This window comes from Anabas testudineus, chromosome 9 (assembly GCF_900324465.2).
Source record: "Anabas testudineus chromosome 9, fAnaTes1.2, whole genome shotgun sequence".
NCBI classification, from domain to species: Eukaryota; Metazoa; Chordata; class Actinopteri; order Anabantiformes; family Anabantidae; genus Anabas; species Anabas testudineus.
This window is the reverse complement of record NC_046618.1, coordinates 21,397,225-21,424,721: the sequence shown is the minus strand read 5'-3', so window position 1 is coordinate 21,424,721 and position 27,497 is coordinate 21,397,225. Positions and strand designations below refer to the sequence as shown.

The following is a 27,497-nucleotide window of genomic DNA, read 5'->3' as shown; positions in this document are numbered from 1 at the left end:
CATTATTCATACATGAGAACCTGGCTGTATCTTGCACTAACTGGATTAAAGAAGGCCGCCTGCCTTTGAAACATTAAATAGTTACCTTCCTTTACCACTTGGTGGCACCAAAGTACAACCATTTCCTTCCACAGAGTAAAAAGTACATACAGTTTATTAAGTTCAACATTTGTATTTTGATTTTGAACCATGTTTCTGATTCATTTAACTTTTTATATTCACTTTATTTCTGATTTAACCCGTTTAATTCGTAAACAAAGTCGTTCTGATCCAAACTATGTGTGCCATTGCCTGCTGACCTCTGACCTCCAGTCACCCACCTGGCTGGCTCGGGCGTTGACGTCGCCCTTGCTGAAGAGCTCCTCAACAATACGCATTTCCTTGGGCGTCTCCACGGCGGCCAGCGCGGCGAGCATGATGGGCGTGTACCCCGCCTTGTTCTGCTGGTTCACGTTACACACATCTGAAACACACACATCATGTTTCACCGAGGGGATACTTTGAAATCACGGGTGGTCTTGGTGGGACTCACACGGTCTGACTGTGATTGACTTGTCGCCTTCGCCGCTGTCACTCAACAACACTATGTACCAACACTTGGCCCGGGATGCTTCAAACACTTCAAACACAGACACAGACTCCTGGGATGATGCATTGTCTCATCCTTCAAGAACTCGTCCTACATTTTTTGCAAGCCGCCTTTTCAGAGACCCAACCTCGTCTTGGCAAAGAGAGTCTGGTCAGGAGTGAGGCGGGTATCAGGGCGACTGCTCCGCCACAGAGGAGAGGAGAGGTCTAAGGAACTGGGACGGTGGGAAGACAAAGGCTACAATGGGAACATGGGGGTGGATATGCTGTCACACAAAAGGACGAGGAGACAAAAAGCTTTTAGAGCAGCGAGCTGCCGGGACCTCATCGCACTCTATTGAGCCTTCAGAGAAGTCACAGCATGGATGTTTGGAGGAGGGCTGCATGTGGGTGTGGAGGGAACTTGCTCAAGTGCATTACAAAACAAGTTCCTTCTGTTCCTAAAGGGTTTCTGCATTGTGTCACTCAAAACACACGAGTTAGAGCCTCTTCTTCTTTCTGAAAAGTGAGCTGTACATTAAGTATAAATATCAAATGTACCTGGTTTAATAATTAATAACACACATAACTAACAATGTGTGCTGTTCATCACGTCCTCAGTTTGACACACTCTTATTTGGCTCTACTTGTATCACATACCATATACAGTACTGTTATTTTGTGGGGGTGCTGTTCTGCTCAGAAAGGCCATTTGTTCTCATGTGAGTCAACGTGAACACTGCATTAGTTTCCAAACAACGCAGAAGGAAAAGAAGAAGAAGAATGCACAACGCTGAGCCAAGGATCAATCTGGATCAGTGATCAGATAAGAAGTGGAGGAAGTCATCACTCTACTTTCATTACAGGAGTTACTGTTGGCTTCTTGCAGTGAACTGGTTTCTTTAAGAGGAGGATGTGAGAGGAGAGTTTAGGAACACAGAAGCTTCTAGTGGCTGAATGTTTTAGCCAGGGGAGTAAAACAAACTTTGGCTGCATTTTAAGAAAGACAGAGATAATCCCAGTGTCGTGACGGATTAGGAAGGTGTGAAACATTTTACCAACAGAGAAGAAAACAAAATTCATCCTGCTGTTCTCACCTGCATCCAGCAGCTTCTTCACCACCTGGAAGTTGGAGTGTGACACGCTGTAGTGCAACGCCGTGTTGCCGTTGCCGTCGGCCATGTTGACAATGTGGCGGAGCACAGCTGGGGAGATGGCAGCAAAGGCCCCCAGGTAGTCCTCGACCATGACCGCGACCGCCGCCTTCTGGCTGGAGACACGGAACCACTCGTGCTGCACCGTGTTCAGACAGGCTCTCTGAGGAAGAATTGTTTAGTTAAGTTAATCGTTTGGTCTTTGATATAGATATATTTATGTAAGGAGTAAAGCAACAAATCCTCATCCTATAGAAGTTGATAAACTTCTAACTAATTCGATTAACTGTTTCAGATTCACAGGATTATATGCTATAACCATGTAAAAAGTGAAAAGCTATTTGAACCGGTTACACTGTACAAACATGTCTTCTGATTGACTTGGCAGTAAAACATCAGTATTGACCAAACTCCATGTGGGAATTCAACATTTCTCAACAGTGATTGCACAACAGTGGTTTGGTGAGGAAATCTTTTCACTAAGAAAACATAGTGACGACCAGTAAAAAGAGACGTCTTTGTTTGGATATTGTTAAATGTTATAACCCATCTTATATATATATTAAAGTATTAAGAACCATGTGGTTTAAGAAAGAAAAAATAATCTCAATACCAGATCTTTGTTGCCCACAGCCTTTGGATCACTGAAGTGAGTTTTGAGAACGTTGCATGCAGCCACCATCTTCTCACTTAGCTCATATCTGTGGATGAAGGTCCAACACAACCATAAGTTACTGTTTTAACATTTGACTAACTTGAATCCCGTTTGCTGCGTTTACTTTGCTTCCTATCTAATAACATTTCTTTATCACAACATGTCAGATGTTTGCATCCCATGTTTACGGTTGACATAAAATCTGTTTTGTCAGATTGTGTACCAACTGTTCTCCTCGTTTATACTCTGAATGTATAAGTGATAATTTAGCATTATTTTTTAGCTACAGTAGCTAGTATCTACTCTCTCTGAACAAAGATTTTATTCTATTCTATTATTGTGTAGTTTCTCCTTGATAAATTAGCTTCTACTCTCCATAGACATGAGAACACACAAAACATACGTTATTCCTCTAAAAAGAAAATCCTCCCAGAACAAACATCTATAAAAAAATACACATTTACAAAGAGCTCCTAAACTTCCTGATCACTTGCTTTAAAATACACGTCTATCTAATACAAGTTCAGGACAACGCAAACTAAATTGGTCCCACTTGACATCTTCACCCCAGCTGAGCTTTTTAAACTCACCTCACTCTCGTCTCCTGCTTCTCTGATCTTTCCCCATTGTCCTTCTTATCCACATCCTCTGCTCCCTCAGGCTGGAACTCCTCCCTGGTGCCCTTTCCCTCCACGTTCTTGTTCTTGTGTTCCTCATTTTCTCCGTACTCCTTCTTCTTCTCCTCATCCTCGTCCTCCTCCTCTTCATCCGACCCAGAGGAGCTGCTGTCTTCTGAGCTGGAGTCGTCACTTGATGTAGTCTCATACCTGGGCCATAAGGGGGCAACAAAAGCACAGACACGTGAAGGATCAGATGTTTGAACCTCCAATACATGACAACATCTCCATTCTCAAACAAGCATCTTAAAACGCATTTAAATAATCACGACACTCACTAGAGAACAAACAGTGGAGCCTCTGATTATATTTTACACTCACCCTCCATTCACCCCGACGAACTGCAGGTTCTTTTTGGTGCCGTTGGAGGCGGGTCGCCCATCTTTCTTCTTCATGATGGATTTCAGGGTGTTCTGACCGCACGGCTGCCCTGAAGGAGAGAAAGACCACAAGATGATTCCTCTGTAGTTAATCACAAAGAGCCGTAAAAATGAAAAACATTTACTCTTTGGGTGACAAAATTAAAACAGCCTTTCAGTTTCTCTTGGATTAAGATGTCTCATATGTCTTTTTAGTAGCTTGTTCTATTAGTTCTTCTCTTCTGCAACTTTAAAAAGTTAACAAGCTCACTGAGGTCACTGACTCATTACAAATGGCTGATAACGCCTGAATGCTTCACTAAACTTCTCCGACATGATCAAGAGCTTTGGCAGAATGAGCAGTAGCCATGAAGCGTCTGTCTCATGTTCATGACAGAGAGATCTGTCAGCGAGGGACTGGAAGTTGCCCTAAACCCTGAAGTATCTCAGTCATTTTAAGTACAGGCTTCAAAAACCAAAATACCAGCGAGAGCGGCAGAGCACTCGGCACATCTGCCAAGACTTGTCCCGATGAAGGGGCCTCTTTTACCGCTCTGGGGTACAACAGAGAGCGTGAGCGTGAATGGGAAAGTGTGTGTTCATGTAGAAACATGCATGCAGACGCATGTGTATACACCGGGTCGTACACACTCAGTAGCAACAAAGCAGTTCAGCACGTTTCCTGTGTTTTGACAGGTGGAAACGTGAGGAGCTCGTCAGGAGGAATCCAGACTGATGATGTTGTTTTGCTTGTTGCCTGGAGTCTACATGTGAAACCCACAAAGAAAATGGTACTGAGGTGATGTTATGCACTTCTGGGTCATATATAAATATATATTTATTTTTTAAATCTGTTTTTAAGTCATTATTACAGCCACCTCATTTAATTAAGTTCACAGAAAAAAAAAATAAAAACACAAATAGCTGTAATATCTGTTATCGTACTTGCACCATCTGCTTGGAACCTTGCACAACTGTTTATAATTGTGTGGAGTCTGGTTTAGAAAGCTACGGTGTCGTTTTAAAACATCTTTGGTTATCTTCAGGATATAATGTATATAATATAAATGTGGGTTTTACTGCCAAAGACTGAAGGAAAACACCTCCACAACAAAAACACGATTTTGAAAATGTTACTGCTGACAGCAAAATTATGATTCTTACTCGACTCTCACTTCGGCATTTAAAATTTTGACTTAAACAAAATGGTGTTGTGTTAGCAGTCGTACCATGTAGCGCTGTAGACATCTGCAGGTCCATACGGCTCTTCTGCTCAGCTGCACTGATCTGCTGCTGTGTGGGTGTGGTGGCAGGTATTTCTGTTGATAATCCCGATAAAGCCAACTCCATCTGAGCCTGCTCGGTCCGGACAGAGAGAGACTGGGAGCACAGCTGCTGAGCGATCTCTAGAAAAGGAAAAGGAAATTAAGGTATGAGAAATGTAAATCATTCGTGAGGCCTTAATGAGACCCACAGTCTAATTTGTCAGAAAAATATAAATGTACTCCACCTACTATTAGTCTGTGGTACAGAAGAATCTTGAATATCACTACATGATATGATCAAGTGTTTAAAACTAACATCAGTCATTTGTGAATATCTGCGCTAACTCCCAGCAGAGAGTGTGATTTTGATTGTCAAAGGGTGTTTATTTCTTTAACTGGAATCTTTCCGAACAATATATTTATATTGAAAAGACTGAAATGTACAAGGGCTCGTTCACGGTCGACACGACCACTGATAGACCTGAACCTTGAGATCTATACCGAAACTGAAATGTTGAAATCACCAGAAACACGCTCTCTCACACACACACACACACACACACACACACACACACACACACACACACTCTGACAATTGGCCTGCATTCATCTGCCAGCCAGCATGAATGCATGTTATGTAACTCAGAAGGAGCCATGAATCAGCATCAGTGCTGAGGTGTTAGTGGAGGCAGGGCGGTCCACAAAAAAAACAAGTGGCTGATTGGTGCGACGTTGCTGCCGCCCAAAAAGAAATGAGCTCATTGTTGGTTATTGGCCAAGGCCCCCTCCACATTTTTCAGGGTCAGAGATAACTTTGGCCTGTCTGATCCTATCAGGATCCTCTTTAGACCATGTGTGTGTGAATGCTCCAGCCACAACCCAACAACTCCAGATCGTCCACACTACAGCAGAACTTATGCTGGCACGAAGTCCTAAACTTTCACACTGGGTGTTAAAATTATGATTTTAAGCACATTTCCCTAAAAACAAAACACAACTCCTTAAACACAAAGTAAATAATAATTAAAAAAACTGAATCTAGTTTACACCCATTTACATTGTTATTGCAACATCTTTTTTCACCTCATATCCATATAAACATAAAATCTTTTGCATACACAGCGTACTACTGGTCAAACATACCGTCAGTTGTTCCATTTTAATTAAATTCCATTTTGATAATTTCACCTCCTACTTTTGTTATGCAGCTGGAACCTTTAAGGCTGTGGTGAGAGTGTGACTGAGGTAATGTACCCCAGAGTAAAATAAAGACAGCATGCACTGATAAAACTGCAATCTTTTAAGTGTCTTAGCTTACTGGGTACCTTAAAAAGCAGTTGTAATGAGAGAGAAAGAGAGAGGGACATGTGGAGCTGATTGAATCTATTGTGCAATAAACTATGGAAGAGAGAGCAAAAACAAGCCCTCTTCAACACCCCCTTAGGCACTAAATACATGACTTTGTGTTTGCCAGCTACTTTGCTTAGGAAAGATATATTGTATGTGTGTGTCTGGTTGTACGTTTTCTGTTATCTAACACAGAAACTATGCCGTGATTGCCTGGCATGATCTTTCCAAGAGCCATTTATGTTTTAGCAGCATGCCTGTGGAACCATCAGCATCCTCAGTGCTGGATATGGTAAACCCCTCACCTTTCTTTGAGCACACAGTCTGACTGTCCGACTGCAGCTTCAGGATGTCCTCAGCACTTCCGTACTTCATGACTGAGTTGATGGACGAAAGCGTATTGACCAGCTGACAGTTGATGGATCCAAACTGGGACTGGGGCTGACCAAAAGCTTCTGCCAGCTCGCTGTAGTTCTCTGCAAGCAGCATTTGTTGCTCCTGCAGGAGCTTCTGCACCCTCTCAATGTAATGGTCCAGTCCAGCACCCCCCTGGGCCTGAGCTTGTAGTGGTGCAGGCTCTGCTTTAGCCTCCACAATCTCCTCACCATTGTGGTTTATAACAGATGCAGCTGGCTGGGAGGGGCCACATGCTATGTTTCTAGTTTTTAAGCCAACCAAGAAATTATCACGGATGCTAACTGGTCCCACCCCACATTCTTTGGTTTTACTTGAGCTTGATTTGCCAAGGAATGACTCCACATCTGTAATGGTTCCAACAGCAACTGATCGCACCTTTGCTGCTGAGTGAACATCTTTGACGAGGCCCTCCCCGGCAGCGACCGTCCTTGTTTCAATCGCAGCCGTGTTGGTGTGTTTGTCACAAGTAGTCAACGCCATGTCAGTGAAGGAGTCAGTCAGGAGAGGGGTTTTTGTGTTAGTGGACTTATTTGCAACATCTGTCTCGGTGTTGGTGTACCGAGTTGCTGACTCCGGAGCAGCCATGACACCAGAGTCCAATTTGGTGACAGGTTCTGGGTCAGTTCCTTGCGACACCAGTGTCTTGATGGGACTAATGATAACATCAACTGAACAGTCTCCACAGCCAACGGATCTCGACTCTTTGCTCAGCTCTGTCATGGGTTTACAGAGAGCCAAGCTGTCCACAGACTCCTCCGTGTTAACTCCCACCTCACAAACATTCGTCTCCACGCCCACCTGCTGATGGCACGTCTCCACCCTCCTTCCTACACACTGGTCCTTGACCTCCACACGCTCATGCACCACCCACCGGTCCATAGGGATATCTGGGCCTGTGGCGATGCACTGCACACTGGGTTGGCAGGACACTCCGATAGTGTGGGATTGTACTGTTTTATTTGTGCTAGCATGGCTAAACTGCAGATGGTCACCCACTCCCTGGCTGCGCATCTGGACTTTGGCCTCCACGCAGGCATTGTACATCTCCGGCTTTGCCATCAGACCTTTGTCTGCTTTTTTCTTGTTTGACCCACCAGCTGCTTGGAGCTCCAGTTTTAGCTTTCCCATCTCCATCTGATGAGTGGTTTCTTTCAGTTGTACCTCCAGGCGGTAGATCTTCTCCTTCAGTGTTTCAATAGTCTGCTGTTGGAGCTCGATCTCTTTCTCAGCTTCACTAGTCATACCCAGCATTGCCTCGGTCACGCTAACTGACGTGCTGCGCATTTCATGCCTTTCCGTCACTACTCCTGCATCACGGAAACATTGTTCATTATTCAGTCTCCTCTGAGAGGCAGGAAGGTTGTTCATATTTTCATCAGTCACTATGCCGATGGACTTCTGTTGTGATTGGTTTTGTGTGAAGCTGTGAGGCTGAAATTCAGTTATATTACTGTCCTGTGTCGTCTTTTCTAGAGCTTGCACCTCAGCAGTCAGACGCCTGAACTCCTCCAGTCGCTGAGCGCTCTGTTGCTGGGCTTCAGGCTCCATAATATGCAGCTCAGGTTCCTTTTGGACGAGACCCTGGTTTTCCATTTGGTCAGCACTGCCTACACTGTAGGAGCGCTTACGGAAACCACTAGGACCTTGATTTTTGGACTGAGCAGCCAATTGTCTTTTCTCCTCCTGCAGAACAGCAATCTTGACCTGTAAGATAGGAATGGTTTTCACCTGCTCCTCCAGCTCTTTCAGCCTCTTGAGGGCTACCACCATTTGCTCCCGAATTTGCTGGAGGTGTAATGGACTGACATTTGTCACAGGCGTGGCTATGCCAGAGCTCATGGGGCTGTGGCGAATTGAGCTGCCCATCGATGGTGGGTAATAGAGATTATACTCTCCATTGGGGTGGTGACCGTTGATGGGCAGAGGCTGATGGGTGCCGGGGGACATCTGGCTCGGTGCAATGGAGCCCGAGTAAGAGGACAGCGAACTGCTGGAGCCCATACCACCAAAGCTGGCCAGACGGCGGCGGGGCATGGAAGGCTCGCCGTGGGGCTGCATGAGCAGACGCTCCTGTTCAAGTCGACGACGGGTCTCCATAAGGGTCTTCTCTACTTGGGGGTTGTGACGAGGGGCAAACCTTGGTGAAGGAGGTGGTAGGAGAGGTTTTATCTCCGTGATGCTCAAGTAGGATTGTTGCAATGGGACTTCACAGGTCTCCTTAGAGATAGTGGGGGTGAGCGGGGCAGCAACTGAGGTTCTGGAGGTGAAGAAGACCGGGGACTGCTTGTCATCGCTGTTGGAGGAGGACAGGGAGTCTGTGGAGGTCCATTCAGCCTGAGTGCTGCCCCGAGGCCCCGCCAAGGGTTTGGTCACTTTGGGCTTCCTCTGGATACTCAGCTTCTTAATGGTGTTACCCCTCTCAATGTCGTCGACATATTTGAGGAAATCCAGGTCTAACTGATAACCATAGGGAGTTTCAACATAGTAGGGGGCCACAGTGTCCTTATCGTCTTCTGTGCTTGGGCATCTTTGTCCTCTATCTGAAAGAGCAGCCACAAGAACACAGTATTAGACAAGAAATACATTAACAATTCAAGGCTAATTTTAGTATTCTGTAAACCGATTTCTTGACAAAAAGAAAGACTGAAACAGCACAAGTGTCAGGTGAAGTGCAAAGTGTTTCCTCAGCCACTGACAACAGCCATAATTTGACAGTGCAAGTACAAACATGTCTCGGGTTTCTCACAACGTTGTTGGATAAACATGAGTGATAATCATTTTGGCATAGGGGTGGTTCACGTCAGCCCAAAACTATGCATGATCCAACTAACTGTGACGCAAACAAAAATTAGAAAGTGTCAAAATACAAACAACCAAACATTCTACAAGTTGTCCTCGTTTAATTTATCCTGTTGAGGTTTGAGGAAACCAAACTGTATGAGTACAAAGTTTGAGACAGATAAACAGCCTGTTGTTTACAAAGCTTGGATAACACATAGTCAAAGGGGTCAATGAGACATGTCAATACTTTCTAGTCCAAAATCCATCCTCGATTTCAACAATACAAAATGTACAATTTACAGAAATAAAATGAAAACATAAACTAACAAGATTTGATCACATATTTAAAATACAATAGAATGCTACCGTGATTTTTTTCAGAGTTTCTACACTTTGTTCACATTAATCAAAGCTGCTTAAGTCAAAGTTCAAACTCCACACATTCAATTCAAAACACCCTCCGTCAGATCTGTGGAGCCACTCCGCTTCCCAGACCATTACAAGAGTCCACTACACTCACACTGTGTTGGCTAAATACAGTGTCTTGTTCTTGGTATGCCTGGAACTCTCACAGACTAAAGCAAACACAGGCTTGAAATAAAACAGCCCTGCTCTTCCTTTCCAGTCCGCCCAGCTCCAGCAACTTCTCCCGTCAATCTTTTCCATTCAGCTGCAACAGAGGAGGGAGTTACAAGGCTAAATCTACCACTAAAACCTCACCGCCTTGTTGTTTATGCTTCACTCACCTCAGTCCAAGTGAACTTTCTTCATTTTGACTTTTTCTTCTTCTCCTCCCTTATGGTACCAGATAAACTGTCCTGAGACCAGACTGTTAGCTGCAGAACTGCTATTTCTCTTCACTCTGTGCTCTTTCTCAATCCTCTCTCCATAAGGGGAAAAAAACTTCACTATTGGTGTAAACTAAGCACAGCACTGCTCTGGCGCACTATTGGACTGCTGCCTCCTCCAATCCCGTGAGGCTCTGGACCAGGCGCTTCCCTACCCAAATAAGAGTCCTGTTATTCAGTGGAGCTCATGACAATAAAAGCCTGTTCTCAAGACAAAAAGCTTAGTTACTGTGTCAAACTTTGCACAACATCCACTTTGACTAAATTAAAGTTGTTTATCAGTCAATCAAAGTTTCATAACTACATATTTATGTAGAAATCAAACTCTCATTTTTAAGAAGTTAAGTCTTATATCAAGCAGATCTACTAGCATTTTTGTCATTTTATTAACAACTGTTGATGTTTAGTGGTAGAATTTCCCAGAGTAATGTCTTGGGAACCTAAATGATTTTTACTTTAACAGTTTACACATGATAAAATTAAACTGAGGCTTTACAATAAAACTTTAACAGAACATAACCCTTACTTTACTGTCACGAAAGGCTCCAACTAAATATTATTTTAACTTTTGATTAAATGGTTGATTATTTAGATAATCAGTTATTATGGAAAACCTGTGGGAAAGTAACAGAGATCCTTGGTGATCTTATCCAATTTGCAGTTACTTAAAACATAAAATAGCAGCAAGTTCACACATTTAAGAACCTTGAAACAACATATTTTAAATTCCCTTGATAAATCATTAATAAGCAGAAATCAAGTTTCCTGTTGTATTAATGTATCTCCTGTTGCCTGACAAATTATAAGGACTGTTGTTTTACGCTTTAAAGTCCAGCTTTTACAGTTATGAATTTATATGAGTAAATAAATCTGTTTTGCTTTATTGTTAGGAAGTAATGTTGAATTTTATACCAGGCATTTAAAAGAGTGCTTTTTTAAAGACAAAGCTCTGTCTGTGTTTTCTCCTGTGCCACCCTAAAAAAAAAAGGATATGCTGTTTTTTTTTTTCCCCCTGGTATAAATAAACTCTGTATAGCAGCACAGTCATGGTCTTGTGCTGTCTGGTTTGGAGGACTCCCTTCTGGCACAGGGTTCCTGAGCGCTGACTGGCCATGTCACACACATACACGTACACAGGAGTGACAGGCGGCTCTCTGGTCCTGCAGAGACCCCCAACAGCTGAGAGATGACCTCATCAACACGGGACAACTGAAGAGGTCACGCTCCAGTGACGGTGCCAACAGTCAAGAGCTCGTCTCTTATCTACAGCTGTTGCATTGTCACTTTAAATGGGGTTACACAACAGCAACACTGATCTGCAGAATTATCTGCAGATCAGTGTTGCTTTTTTAAACATACAGTAACTGTTAAAACTATGGGACACAGCAAGATGTGTGTCATTTTTAAAAGCTTCTTCAGCCATTTGTGACTAAAACTCGATGGTTAGAATGAGGCATTTTTTGTAGATGAACCAATCCCCTGAAACTTTCCCAAATTGAGCTCCACCAAAACGACGAAATACCACTAGTATTTAGCCAACATTTCAAGTGATCTCCACCTAGATTATACTTCACTCTCTAAGCTCTCTGTAGTACATGACAAGGATAAAAAAAAAATAAAAAAAAATGAAAACTTTGTAATTCTATTAGTTTTTTTATGCATGTAGTAACTGAAATCCCTATTAAAATCAAAGTAGCAGAATATAAAAATCAACTTGCATCAATTTCCCTTTTCACTCAACAGGAGCTGATTAAATTGACCAACCAGGAGGGGTTTTAATTACAACATAAAAAAAAATAAAAAATAGCACAGAGCTTTCCACACATTTTCCCAGTCCCTGTTATGTATCTTATACAAACATTAGCTGTAGTTTAAAGCCAACACTATATTCTGTATGAGCTCTAAAGCGATTTCTTACTTGCATGTTTCCAGCAGCTACTTGCACGTCTGTCACAGATGATTTCCAGGCCAGAGGCTCTAACAGAAACCATGTGTTGATTGAACACAGTTGTTCTTTAAATGAAGCTGAATCCATCGACATCCTAAGAAGCCAAAATCTAATTATTCACACTTTGCTCTGTAGCCAAATTTACCAACACAGTGATCTGACACATGTTTCAGCCATTTCCAGTTTAACAGACATGTGCTCTGCATAAAGTCTATTTAAATACATCTAAGTATTGGCTCTCTGGACATGTGTTTGCTTGAGCAATAAAGATATTTTTCTTTTTGTGCTTTTTAACAATATTAGTTCATTTAAAATTCAAGTGAAACCTTTCTCCAACACCCATTTGGTTACCTTAAACCTATTCATTTTCTCTGTTTGCTCTTTAAACACTGCACTGAAGGACAGTGTGGGCCTTGATGTTGGTGCAAAATATACAAGCCGGGCTTTTTTTGCTCTGGCTCTGTACGTTTAAATTTAGAGCTGACAAAAGCCTGTTAACATTCACAGCACCCTCAGAGACAGAATAAATTAGACCAGTGGTCTAAATCTGTCTGCCAGTTGTTTGTCATCCAACAAGAGCACAGAAGTCTCTTGGTTTGAAATAAACAATTAATGCTCCATATTTGAACTATTTGTAAATTTGTAACTATAGTGTCCCCCTACTTTAATTATCACAAGTGAATATCAGTGATCTGTTTTCACATTAGTGTAGCTCTGTTGCTGCTGTCTCAGTGTAAAACAGGATTACATTAATATTGTGTTGCTTAGATCAGGCTGCAAACCAGATTTTAAAATTATTATTTTGTCTGTTTTGGATGCTTGGTTGGAGCTCATGGAAATTGAAGGGGGAAGTGAGATCCCTGAGAGGAAGTGGTCGGAGTCAGGTCACAAACAAGTGTGATCTGACCTCGTTCTGACCCAAATGCAACGCGTATAGAACTCTTTAAGTTTCAGTCTTGCATTCTGGGATGCAGAACAGTTGCCTACAGCTTCTCAGAGAAGAAACTGAATTTGACCTTGACTAACTACATGATACACTGCCTTCTAAATATCTGACAAAGGACTGCATTTATATGAACTATAGGTTTGAAAACATCTTAAGATGCTTTGAGTTTTCCCTTATTTTCACTTTATAAAAAAATTTAAATAAAAAATTCAGACCATCACTTATGGTCAAAAACTACACCTCTCTTTGACGCCCACAAACATATTTCCTTACAAACCTAAAAAATCCATCAACAAGAAATCTAATACACATCCGCAGAGAGAAATAACAGACTGAAGTAACTCAGTTTAGTGCATTATACTAAGTAAGAACAAAGCACGACGCAAGTGCCTGTGCAGAGGTAAATCTACAGGTTACGCACCCTTTCCTCTTGCAAGTTTGGCATTTCCTGGCACTGTCTGTGAGCTGTACATGACTAATTACTCACATGAAAAGTAGAGCCAACGATTAATCCTCACCTCAAACTGCAGTAGCCACCATCAGAAAACAAAACAACAATCAATAAGTACAATAAAGCTGCACCTTCTCACAGTTTTCCAACTAAACCGAGGCTGGAAATACGGGGCAGAGCTGCCTACTGTGATCTATTAGCTTCTCCTGAGCTCACAGGGCTGTGCCAGATGCCGGTGCCAAATTCAACAACTTAACTTTGGACATGATGATGCAGACTCGAGGAAATGTTTAAGCTTCCTTTGCAAACACAGGGGTAGTTTGAAAAACCTTTCCCATCTCAGTACTTTCTCACAGATGGTCCAAAACAGAAAAGTCCTGAACAGATGGGCGACATGGGAACATTTTTTGATTATGAAAACATTAGGAGATACGAAGAAAAGGAAACATCAGCAAGTTTTAGTCTGTGAGCCAGATGATATCTGGCTGATTAGTACTTTTGGACATGTTTTGGGGGGTTGTGAGTGTTTAAACTGGGAGTAAGAGTAAGCTGAGGTGTGGATATCAGGTGTTTTATTGTTGCTATTTCACTTATTCTTGGTTTTAAAGCACAGACAACGATTGATTACCACACAAAGAAATAGAGTCACACTTCAACATGCCAGATCTGCATTAATTCAGTGCTCACTGCTGTGTAAGAGCCCAGAGCCGTCAGAACGTGAATAAAACAAACCATTACACTGTTTAGTTAAGACACAGCGCTCTGCCCCATTGGCACACACTGTTATAACCTCACAGCACTTACTGTACGTAAACACAAATACAATAGGAAAAGTGACTGTGGGCTATTTCATAAGGCAGCTGGGTCCATTCCTGCTGAAGACAGAAAAACAGTTCACTGCATTAGAATGAAATGCAGGGGGGTCAAACCATTGGTCCGAATGTGACTGCTGCGCTGTGGGTTTTCTGTCCACAATAGACTGGTGGCATTCGAGTCAGGCCATTATGGTCTGCTCTGAGACATGAGTCAGCCCCTGCAGGGTTCTTAAAAAAGTTTTAAACGACCAACCTTTCACTGAAAAGATGATTTTGGTGCAGTGATGGAATAGTATTTTGAGAATGTGGTATCAGGTCTGCAGCTCAGTGTAGTGACTATAACTCAAGTTAAATTGAGATCAGCTGAGGTTTGATTTGAAATATGAGCTCGATGCCTTGTTGCTCAATGCACTGAGGCGTCCCTCATCCCACATTTGGCATTTATTTCATCCGAGAGGCATTACCGCACAAACTGTCTTAAAAATAAACAGGACAACATCCTTCGACCACCTATAATTATGTCTCTAACAAAACTGAATTCAACATAAATAAAAATGGTTATTGCTTGTGTGTTTACATGTTGCTTTATAGGAAATAATTAACTCATAATGTGTCATTGTTTTCCATTGAACCAAGGGTTTTTAAAATGATCAATTACAAATCAAGGACGGCAACAAATAGAAACAAACAACCTTGTGTGTTCCTCACCTTGCAGGTCGTAGTAGTCACAAGAGTCTCCCTAAAAATAAAGGACTCTATAGTTCCCATAGTGCATCTAAACTTGATTAGACTCTGCATGCGTGGTAAATGCCCACATTATTTTCCACCTCCAGATCATTTGCACTTGCAAAGGCAGCTGAGATAACGTTAAACTAACATCTCAACCTCTGATTTAAAACAGTTTAGAGTGAATCCTGCCCAATTTTTAGTAGTTTTCTGTTTGCATCTGAGCATCCCGACACTAGAGGTTAAGCATCTGTCTTCATGAAATTCTTTTGGTGCAGCAGGTGACCACTCTGGCATGTTAACTGCCAGTACTGCAGTGAAGCTATTTTTACAGTTTTCTGGGGGAGGAGATTTGCACCGTTAGCAAAGCATTCCTCTGCATTTTTTACATTCTTTTTAAAATCGACAACAAAACACTCTGATGGTCTGTAGCTTCTGAGGTGAATCCACACATCTTTCTCAAGAAGATCTACACACTAAAAGGTATCATCTCTGAGCTCTATGGTGGTCGCAACCTGACGCTGAGGATGGTGTGCATGTGTCCTGCACGCTGTGCATTCCTGGAGGGATTTTGAAAGTAAGAAGCTTCACTCTCTCCTGTTAGTCTGCCCAGGAATGTGAGCTGTCTGCAGGTGTGTGTTCTGTTCTACGCCTCATCTGACAGCATTTATTTCACACTGAAGCGTGGAAATCTTCTCTAAATGTGCGCTGCATGAACATGCAGGAAAAACATACAGTTTGAACAAAAAGAGATTCTTTTGGTTCAGTGTAAGCCAGTGTTTAACATTCCTGAAAGTATATGTGATGCCCATGAGAAGAATGTGTACCAAACACATAAAGCACAGATTAAAACATGCTTTAGATATTTTTTAGCATTTAAAAAAACTTTTATACGAATTGAATTTAACTTTTCTCTAACTTAACATCAAGAAAACCTAAATGAAAACATGTTTCTTTCGATCTTACTTGGAGAGCGGTGCAAATTGTTTATAAGATTTCATGTGATGTTGCTATATCATGTAACCATATACTGTAGCACTAATGCTGCAGAGGCCTCATGCTTGTCCTGTTAATGCTCTTGAAGATGAAAACTGCCCACATCACACTAAATAGAACATTCTTCAGGCAGTCTTAGGTGCAGCAAGTATAGGAGATGTTGTGCAAGTCTTTATTTATTTGGGTATTTTAGTTAAAACCCTGATTTCAACCACAACAAGTCTTAGCAAGAGAAAATTTTGACTCATGTTTATGCTGCAGGAGATGAACAGTTAAATATAAACGCCCGAGTTAGGCTTGAAACTTGATACCTACTGTACCTACGTTTAGCTTCATTGTATCCCTGTCTAACTAAGTTTTATTTAGCCGGGATGACTACATATTGTTCAGGGTTAATTTGAGATGCAGTGGTTGGCAAGCTGTGTTTAAGCTGTAATTCAGGCAGGGAACAAGGTAACTATAGCCCGTTTTACACTGACCATTCAAGGCAGGTTTACTGTACCGTCCTGAATAAAATAGGTACCATGCTATGTGACCATATCACACTTATGTGAAAGGTGAAATACTTCAAATATTTTAATATTTTAATTTCAATTATTATGTCTTACAGATTATATTACAGTGCCCAACTAGCTAGGGGATTGGTCTGACTCAAATCTATGTCCAGATGAGAACGACACAACCCAACAATACAGACGAACTGAAGGCTGCTATCAAAACAACCTGGTCTTCAATTATGTCTTAACTGTGCCATAGGTTGGTATGCATGGCACGCTACACTGATTCAGTTATTTGTGCTGTAAGAGTCTCAACCTGAGAGCATAGCTTAACGTTTTAGTAACATTTTTACCATATTAAAATTGTTTGAGATGCACTAGTGCATTGGACATCATGGTGCTCATACTGGGATACTAATACCTGTGTAAAATGCACAGTAGCAGTGTTTTCAGGGCAGTTGTAAGTTCTGCGTAAATAGGCAGAGGTGTCTTAAAGGTCAATTTAGCTCCAATATGGTGGGGTCTCTGTGTATAAAGGACTTATGGCATCTTATAACATCATCACAATAAAATTAACACAAGCCAAGACAAATTCATTACAAATATGTTCAAATCTAAAATTCACTAAATGAAAGCAGGTATGATTAAATAATGAAACAAAAAGTTTGGTTACTGTACCTGGGCCATTGCCATTTACGTGCATGGTTTGGGCCATGGCTGCAGCTGTGTGCTCTCAGTCCCACTACAACACCTACTGTGGTCATGCAACTGCCATGCATCAAGTCCAGATTACCATGCAACCTGCGAACTGAGACAAAACACAAAGGGACACATTAGGTCACAGATCAAGTTAGGGACTAAATCACAAGCAGACATGTAAGCAGCAATTAGTGAAATCTCTTCATGTGAGAAAGATCTGCAAATACGTCACTAGGGGGTTGCAGGTAATGATTATTTTTACAAAACTGCCTGTTTTCATCAATTAACAGTCTCAAACAGCACAAACACTGGGTTTCTAATCATATAAGTAAAAGAAAAGCAAATAATCCTCACATTTAAGGGTCTGGGACTGACTGGTGTTTTTGCGAGAAATCACAAATCAGCTCTAGACAGTATAATTATCAGAAAGAGAAGCATTATAAAACTCAAAGAAATTACCTAAAAACTAATTATTTCCTTGAAAACTCAGATTTTTCTTTTACAGCAGCCTGTCATGACTACACCACCTGTGGCCAGATCCTTTGGTTTACATAGAAACACAGGGTGCAGACATAAGTTATGAGTTTCTACTTAAAGTTTTCCTGCAGTTTGAATAAGGATATGAGGGATCTCTGTCTGACACGTATGCTTTATGTTCACAAGTCTTTCTTTGGGAAAGCTGCAGCACTTTTAGTGTGATTGACGTGGCTGACCTCTGCTTTTCCACAGGTGTGTTGGCATCTGACATTTATGAACACAGAGGTCCTGTGTGCAGTGTTCTGGTCATTATCAATGGATACATTATGAGCAGAAACAAAAGAGCTATTCTTCTCTTATAAAAAGAAGCCAACACAGGGGAAAAAGTCGACCTCTTGGGTCACAACGAGGGCTGGGCTGTTAAGAGAGCATCTGGAGGAGCACAAATGGAGACTAGGCTTGCATGGATCATGTCATGAAAATGATGCAACTATAGCATTTTTATAAACTGAAAACTGGAACTAAATTGACAGCTCTTACAGCATGGTTTCTTATCTCTGAGAGTGTGTTCTCTTGATCACTGGGTCTAAAGTTAGTTTGAGCCCCCTAGTGGTCTTTTAAAAGTTGAATACTTTTTTTTAGCAAAATAAGACTTCCTGTTAATTTACCGTCATTAACCTCACAACAGTATATTTGAGGGACAGATGTGCTTTTATTCATTTTTAAAACATGCAAGTCTTTGTTTACATTACTGTTTGCACCCAGATTAAGTAGTACAGGCACCGTGAGTACGTATGATGCGTCTAAATCCTGACCGTCTGTCATCCCGGGGAACTATTCTAGACATGACACAGAGAGGAGAGATATAAACCATCTATTACTGAGCACAGTGAACTGTTCCAACACCCATATAGACGGCAGCCATGATTCTCAAGTCTGCATGCCATCTGACTCCTCTGAGCTGATCCCCTTCGCATTTAAAATGACTGTGGCTACAGTGCATCAAATAACTAAAAATTACAGGATTCATTTTGAAGATTGTCAGCCTCTAATTTGCATCATTTAGAGACAAATCAGCCGCTTTAGGGCAAAAAACAGGAAGAAGACAATGTTATTCCAGAGTAGAAAGTTGTTTATAGTACATGGAAGGAGTGAAGGTTGATAATAAAAGAGACCGAAAGCTCCTGAGTAGAAACAATGCTACATTAAATAAAACTGACTAATCATTTCAGCAATGGTTTTATTTGACTTTAATAACATGTTGACCAACAAATAAGATTTCAGGAAGCAAAAACCTGTATTCAGACAATTCAGCAGCCTTGTGTACCACACTACATCTGTTCATTATGAAACAAACAAAGCAAGGGAGAAATCATGCTGGCTCTTGAATTATGTCCAAACATATTCAGTCTTAAGACCAAACAAGCAACTCCAACACGTTTCACCAACTTCACTCCGGTAGACTAGCAGTAAAAAAATATCAGACTGACCAAACATCTCCCAAGTGTCCTGTTCCATGGGCTGACAGAAAGTAAACCTGAAGGAAGGAGCAGGGAGTCCTCAGATTTAATGCAAAAGAAAAAACTAAATCTGCAAAGTCAAACTCTCATCCTTATTAAAATCAGCATCACTGTATTTAGCATGTAGAGGCTGAGATTTGAATTTGAAGTTTTTTCCAAAAATGAAAAATTAAAAGTAAAATATTTTGGTTGGTTCTAAATAAAAGATGAGATGTGGAAACTGCTATCTTTGTTTATTTTTTATTTATATTATCTCCTATAATTTCCAACTACCACTAGAAATAAATACTGTAGATTAATCTGCTCATGATCATCTCAATCGTTATTTCCCTCACCAAGAGTCCAAAAGTCAAAAACATTTGAATTACAATTGAATGTAAAATCAGTTTTTACAGCAAAGTAAATTATCACATATTTGACTTTTCTGCTTGAAAACAACTTAAAACTATTGCTCAATTGTTAAAATATTTCTTTTTCTTTGAATTAACTAATCAGTGAATCAACAAACTAAAATTAAAAAAAAGCAAACAGACAGACATTTCCATGATGTTCAGTTGCATAATATTGCAGTAAAACTGGTTTTATTTACTTTAAAGTTGAATACAACCAGAGTTTTTAGACTTCAATGTCACATTTACAAGCCCCCTGGTTTGAATTAAAGGGTTATTACATAATATTTTTATGTTTCATCCACATAAAAAACTAAAAACAGACAAACTCTGTTTTTTTGCTGAGAATTAGAGATCATGTGAGGTCAGCAGTGAAAACGAGGTGTTTTTGTGGCTTGTTGAACAGAGAAATGCTGCAGGTCACTGCCTGCAGCAGACATCAACAATTATGCTTCATCGAAAACCAGAACAGAGTTTTATTCAATTCTATCAGGTCATGCAGCTTACCTTTAACTCTCATTCTAGCTTCCTCCTACTGCATGCAGGTAGCAAACAAGACTGAGACCACAAGCCCCAGACAACTAGCCTACACCAGGCGGTCCTCTAAGCAAGAGGGATACGTTTCATGGCTAAGATTAGACGACTTCCTCAGATGACAGCCAAACGATATGTGTCCTATAAGAGGAAACAGGACTTTATGGTTGTTTGGGTAGAACCAACCCCTCCACTGGGCCTCCAGGTAAGAAACATGGTGGGTTAATGTGGCTAATAACCTCTTCAGTTGCCTTTTAATGTCCAGTGACCTTCAAGTCGTGGATGACAAACCACTAATGGGGCAGACAACAGAAGGTAATGGAAAGGTTTTTCATGAATGGTTACTTATTAACCAATAGAGTAACGTCTCCTCACAGTCCTCAAGAGCTGAAGGTGAAGACACAGTGTTAACAAAAAGCTTAAAATCACCAAGATTTAAAAAGCTGAGCCGAGAGCATCTCATTTCAACAAACAAGACCTGATACTTGTGCTTACAGGGAGACGTTATTCAACAATTATTCACATGAAACCCATAGTGCTGAAGACAACAAACAACGGAGGACAATGTCAAGGCTTCATTACTTTATTTGAGAACAAACATTAGATCAGACTAAACATGCTAGATTAGCAATAGGGCAATATATAACCTACAACAATATCAAACAAATAATATCATACATAGATACAGTATGATAATTTATATAATCTATTCTACTTTATTAACATGACCAGAGTGACTCCGCTACAACCATTAACACAGCGTAGCTTATAGACTTGAGTGTTGATGTTTAATGAGAGCACAACTGATCCTGATCATTAACACTCAGAGTGGTGCTCTCCACTGTCTGACACTGCGTTAACAAGCAGCTGCTCTGCTTCTGTTGAAATTTGGTATTAGCGTGAGCCTAAGATAGCGTTAGCTAGCACAACAAGGCAGGGCAGCCGCCAGAAAAAACTTTCTGCAGCAGAATTCATCAACGTGACTCTACGTTAAAATACAGAAGTTTAACCGGATACTTTTTCTTTGTTTAATGGCAAGGAGATTCATTCATTCTATAATAAAGCGGTTTGCAAACATATAATTCCATGTCATTAAATGGTAAGACGCACCACCTAGTGGTCAAACCATGTAGTATGGTTATAGTACATTATGGTGCTTTCTCTGTAAGCTGCGCCGCACATCCTTGTCTAAATCATATGATTTAAAATAATCAATGAAAATCATTAATAGTGATTGATGTTGATCTCTAACACATATTTACTAATATATTTGAACATTAGGTCAAAGTTTATCATACTGATAATAACAAAAGCATAATAAATTAGAGCTTGAATTAAACCTTTGGCAACAATTCTCAAAATCTAACAAAATAAAAAAAAATCTAACAAAATCAAATCATCACTCTGTCTATATGACCTTATAGAGAAATCCAAAGCTTTACGAACCGTGATTTCCATTTATAAAAGACAAGATATAGAAGTGAAAACTCACCATATTTCACTTGTTCCTGAACAAAAAAAGGAAATTATAAGTAGTCTGATCTGATCCAAGCACGACTCAAAAGCGTTTCACAACCAAAGAACGACAATAAAGAGCCTGGCAACGTCACATCAAGCAGCTCAAACCAGTACAACTTGTTTTGTTTCTCCTCAGCTGTTAAATATGAAACAAGCACGTACCGCCTTTAATGGTATGAGAGGTGTTCCAGGTGCAAGTCTGCTGATTTACAGCGAGTCAGGTCAGGTTCCTATTTACAGTAAGGTGAGTTTATGTGTTCAAAAGACACACAGTTAAAAGGGTTCATTGTGATACAATACACTAAACATGCAAAACAAACAAGGACAGATGTAAACTAACACGGATTGAATTTCACCTACACAAAACTGTTATAGCATGCTGGTGTTTTCATGGTTAAGAAACTGCAAGTCACTGTGTGTATGTGTATAGGAGAAAAAAAGGTTTTAAATATGTATATGTATGTATAATGTGTACACACAAAATTACTTGATTGATTGATAAGTCAATAGACAGAATATCAACTGGTAATAAAGAATAAATCAATTAACTGCAAGATCTGTCAAACTTTTCAGCTTCCTAGTTGTTCGCTTTCTCTAAATGACTGAACCAACATCTTTAACAAAGAAGCAATATGAAGATGTTATTTTTACTGACTAAACTAAACTAATCAACATTCCTGATCATTGTAGAGTTTTTTATTAACCACATAATTACCAATGAAAAAAATGCAGAAAAAGAAAAATGAGTGCTAATTGGAGTGCTATATTAATGTAATGTGTGCCAGTGTGTAATTTGTCCATCAGGCAAAGTCTGGGCCAAAATGTATTCAACGTATTGACTAGTTTCTACAATTTTGTAATTATGAGAGTACAAAACACAAGATGTGAGGGACTAAATATCAAACTTTTACTGTTTGATGAGATCTACCACAGCATTTAAAAGTAGACAGAGCTGTCACATAACCAAAGCCAAGTAGAAATATAGAGGCAAATAAGGTCTGTGGAAAAGAAATCACACAAAACAAATGTCGCAAAGACAGAAACAGGGGATTACCACCTCTTAAATAAAATGTTTTCTGAAAACTTTGCTGAAGATAGTTTATTGGATCAGTTGTGTGGATAATCAAGTCAGGAGCAAAAATAATTATTCAACTGTTCAATCAGTCAGCACCATGTGTATACACATTTTTAACTATACCAATTTAAGGGAAAAAACTGTGGTGTTGACAGGATGTGGTGCAACAGTTCACATTTTCCACTCCGAACAACAAAGCTTCAACTCAGTAGCTTGTGTGTCGACAGTAAACAGCATTAAAAGTTAAGAGAGGGCTGTTAAGGTTGCAAACCCACTGTGCTGAATATTCAACAGGCTTGTTTTCCCCTAATAAAAGCTGAGGCTACAGATTAAATGGAGGAAAAAAGGCCTGAATGTTTTTCTTAAGAGCATCAGGACGGGCTCAGTAGTGTGAAAACACAAACTGTTTGTGCAGCATCATGTAGAGCATTGTATTTCTGATTAATCAGGTCTCTTTTTAAAAACAGGAAAAGAACCAAAGTCCAATGTCTGCCCAATACTGTAAGTCTGCATGCTACTGGGCACAGAGAAGTGCTAATGTGTATATCTGCAGAACAAGTCGTGGTTACTTGTCGCCTCAGCTCTGCATCTGGCCCTCATTAGGAAATGCCTTTGAAAGTTTTGGAGGAGAAGCTGCTGTGCCGACTGTGGGGAAGATGTGGGCCGGATGAGGAGACCAGACGCCTCAATACTAACTTTCACTACAGTTTGGCAGTGTTAAATGAGGAATGGACGATGGCTTGTGGTGTCCAACTGTTTTTTCCCTTTGATGCCCCGTGTGAGCCGGCTGAATTCACCTCAGAAATCTAGCCTCAAAGCTTTTCAATTATCCCAGCAAGGAGGCAGGAACAAGTAGAAATGAAAAGTCAGGCGAAGGGATTTTTGCCTTCCACTTTTGAGTTTAATGTCACAAGGGTGGTATCCTCTTAGGTCTAAGACTCCATCTACAGGAATCCCAATATAATGTCCAAACTCTATGGATCTACTCTCTACTCTACTCTACGTACATTTTTCAAAAAGCTGGAACAATTTATGACAAACAAGATCATTGGAGAACACTCAACAATGCAAATGTCCAGATACTAAACTGACTGGACAAAGCCAGCTCTCTTGTACAAAGGTTGTGTAATGTCAGATTGAGCCCATGTTAGAATACAGCAGGTAGTTGACCGGAGAATTCACTGCAAATGAGGGGGTGTATGGTGACGTTTCCATCATATGACACAATGTACCACAATGTGCTGTGAATAAGACGGTGCTACTATACTGTAAGTTGTGTATTATGTTAGTTTGATTTTAGTGAGCGGTGCCACTCTAAGTTATTATACGAGTGAAAAAGCGTCTAAAACAACCAACTCAACACAATGTCCGGACCTGATTCTCTGGACGTTGTCCAAAGTTCATATTGGAACTTGGTTAAAAGTCTAAACACAGCATAATAAAAATATAAATAATAGAGCTGGGTTCTGCCATTTGGCTCAGGAGTCACATTTTACATCTGTAAATCTTTCCCTGAGCTTTAATGTGGATTTTTAATTTAGATGACGTCATATGTCTGAGTGGGAACGTGTGGTCAGGGTAAAAAGGAAAAACACAAATCTACTGTTTTTTTGGCTTGTCAGTCAGTGGGCACTTATTTAAGTGCAATATCCATATGTTTTGATACATACTTGGTCTGCAAAATCACTACAGCTAATGTCAGAGTTACAATAGTAATATGCTGGTGTTTAGCAGGTATAATGTTAACTTTGTTCATTGTCTTACTGTAGTGTGTTAGCATGATTAAAATGAGAGATACTGTATATTAGAGATGACAATGAGCAGAAACGAAATTTAAGTGAGCATTAGTTAAATCTATATTAAATAAAAAGATGGATAGGAATGGGGGCTGTAACTTAGGTATTTTATATATAACATGATCGAACAGTAAAAAAAGTAACTTTTATCATATTAATACAATAATTTACATTGGTTACATCACTTATCATTGCAGCTTTAATGGGATTAGTTATTAGTTTTGCAAGTATTTGTGAAAAATTTACATTTGACCTCATGAAACCACTTACCGTCATCAGGCTTACTGAAACTGATTAACACTCAGCTTTAGTTATTTATTCTAGATGCATCTACCTCCTTCCAACTAAAAACCAAAAACATGCCACAGTCACTGTGATTGTACTGTTTAAACTTCATCAGGAAGCAACACACATCAAAAATGCATTTCACCAATCCAAAACCTAAAGACTTAGCATGTACAGTAAGGACAAAGGATGCAGAAGTTATTACATGCATAATGCTCAAAACAAGAACTGTACCTCAACAGACTGATCCACTCTTTGTCAAAAGGTAAGAAGCCAAATCAACAGGTCTCCAAAAATTTTATCTCTACTACAAGTGCTCAAAAATCAGATGTGTTCAGCCACAGGTATAACAAAACAGTTCAGTAGACTAAGAGTGCTCACATGAAGCGAGAGGGCTGTTCAACCTTCAGTCTGTCCTGTTACTGTATAATCACACGTCAAGTTATTTCTGGCTTCATCACTTGCTATTCTTCCCATGGTGAAGCCGCAGACCTTTGCATGAGCATAAACATAGCATTAAGTATGTACAAGCTCAATTAAGACCATTATGTAAATCAAAGAAAATTATACATGCATCGCCCCATCATCATGTTCCCAGCTATCATTCTTTCAACCTTTTTGACCATTTGTACCAAAAAGGTGAACTTCAGAGAATGTGAAAGGGCAAAAACTGGTCATTTAGTCCAAAGGTTTATTTCATCCCGAGGAAATAATAAGAATACTTTGGCTACTAAAAGCACGTTTACACATATCAGAGCCGTACCCAAAAAAAAAAAAAAAAACCCTCAACTTTCTTTTTTCTATTACAATGTAAACCTTTGATATGCCACCTAAGCTAGTGCTAACATGGAACTCAAAATGAATCCACTCTGCTCCAGCCAGCCTTCCCTCTCCCTGCTCCATTATACTCTTCCACCATCTTCTACACCCCGGCATGCCCTGCACAGCCCTCCAGGTAATTATAGTGAATGAGCTGCAAAATTAACCAAGCACACACAAATACTTTCAATTACATGACTGGGTTATAGGGATGAGCCTTATTTAATAAACAAAACTTTTAGAAGCCAATATCCCTGCACAGCTGCCAGGCTGTTTCATGTGTCTGACTTTGTGGGAGCCATCAACATCACCTCTCCACAATAAGATAAGTTTTGAGACATGCTCTAACTCTATTTTAGGAATGTCCTATATCTGGTTCAACCATTTATCTTAACAGCTGCTCTCCAGAGGTTCAAGGTCTCCTTTACAAGACTTTAGTGAGACGTCAAATGCAAACAACACAGATTTTTTCCTACATCTTTCTTCAGTAAGGTTTCAACAACTGAAACAAAGACTTTAAAGCAAAAGACAAAAAACAAGAAAGGTGAAAAACATTACTATCTCACTATCCCAGATTCCAGAGCACCTTTGGTTATGATTATCCTGACATTTTATTCTGCTTGATGACAGCCTGTAGGAGGCTTGTGGGATAAAAGTCTGGCAGAGGAATCCCTGCGCTGTACTCCACCTATGATTTATTGAGATTTACTTTTTTCCGCCTGCAGCAGGAGTCAATCTGGGTACAATTTCTGACAAGCTACAATTCAAGTTTCTGCCAAGTTGTCAAAGTGTTTTCTTTTCCTCATCTTTTATTTGTTCAACCAGCTTAAGCCTTCAGCTTGTTTAAAGTAATAACATTTACAAAACAGGTGTAATTTATCCGCACCAATACTAACGTTTTAGAACAGTTTACTGTGATTTAGGCTACATTTCAATTTCTCTCAGTATTTATCATCTTTCATTTAAACAATGATTAACCCTCAGACACCCAGGTATTAATTTCATCTTTCATCTTCACTCATTCACTGGTGAATACTTAATCAAAGGGAAAGGATAACTTTACTCTTTAGACCAGACACTTTGAGGTATGAGGTATATCATTAATCAGCCTATTCAGCTCACTGAAGCATAAAGTTGCCCTGAGCAGTGATTTTGAAACACACTGTCAAGACACATGACTTTTCCAAAAGCTTTTTATCTAAGTCCAGCAACTCCTTCTGTTGACAACACTGCCCCCTTGAGGAAAACTGAAGTTTAGGGTGCAAGTGGCTCTGTTGTAACCACTTCAACAACAGGAAGACAACTCTAGTAATGTTTACCTTCTAAAACCACAGTCACTGGGTATATTTCAGAGCATTTGTCAGTAAAACATTTTTTTCAAATAAAAACACATTGGGACTGTAGTTAGAGATTAATTTCTTAAACAATCTACCTAATATGTTCTTATTGTGTTGAATACTCTATCAGTAAATTGTAAAAAATTTGTCTGACCAACACTCAAATGAAAACTAACTGCAAAAAATAAAATAAAAAGGAATACAATTCATTTTCGTAGCTTGTCTGTAACAGTTTTTTTTTTATCATACCATGATATGGCTTGTTTAAGGAGTAGACATTTAAGCTCTAGGCCAGACAAGAGATAATGGCATGTGGGTGCAAAACTATCTAGACCTTTTTGAACTTCTTTTGAAAGTCAAACCTCCTGTTTTGAGCTTTAGAGGGTCCCAGAAGAGGCTCACTGTAATTTTTACAGTGTCTCTTACCAACAGAGACTTAAGTTCTTAGCTGGTTTCCCAACAGCAGCAGAGTCAGACGTGCAAAAATAAAACTTTCCTTGTGTCTCTGTAGTTGTTGTATCTCTGTATCTGTTCATCATCCTCACCTCCCTGAATCACTTGTTCAATCTGGCCTTGAATACTTTAAAGATTCCACTGTT

General features: G+C 40.1%; 1 protein-coding gene across 4 annotated transcripts in view; it reads right to left on the bottom strand.

Moving 5' to 3' along the window:
* The window catches only part of kank1a (KN motif and ankyrin repeat domains 1a), a 47,108-nt gene that overhangs the window by 2,187 nt on the left and 17,424 nt on the right, over positions 1-27,497 (bottom strand). For 2 of the 4 annotated variants that reach the window (XM_026343642.2, XM_026343645.2), the window contains exons 2-9: positions 17,128-17,257; positions 6,330-8,981; positions 4,642-4,818; positions 3,375-3,483; positions 2,967-3,203; positions 2,335-2,422; positions 1,665-1,884; positions 321-463 (exon numbers count right to left, since the gene is read on the bottom strand). In XM_026343642.2, coding sequence (XP_026199427.1) covers positions 321-463; positions 1,665-1,884; positions 2,335-2,422; positions 2,967-3,203; positions 3,375-3,483; positions 4,642-4,818; positions 6,330-8,981; positions 17,128-17,164 — 3,663 coding nt within the window. In that variant the 5' untranslated portion in view covers positions 17,165-17,257. Of the gene's footprint in view, positions 1-320; positions 464-1,664; positions 1,885-2,334; positions 2,423-2,966; positions 3,204-3,374; positions 3,484-4,641; positions 4,819-6,329; positions 8,982-17,127; positions 17,258-20,041; positions 20,210-21,560; positions 21,713-27,497 lie in introns of those variants that run through there. The other 2 variants (XM_026343644.2, XM_026343643.2) reach the window with 2 other exon arrangements.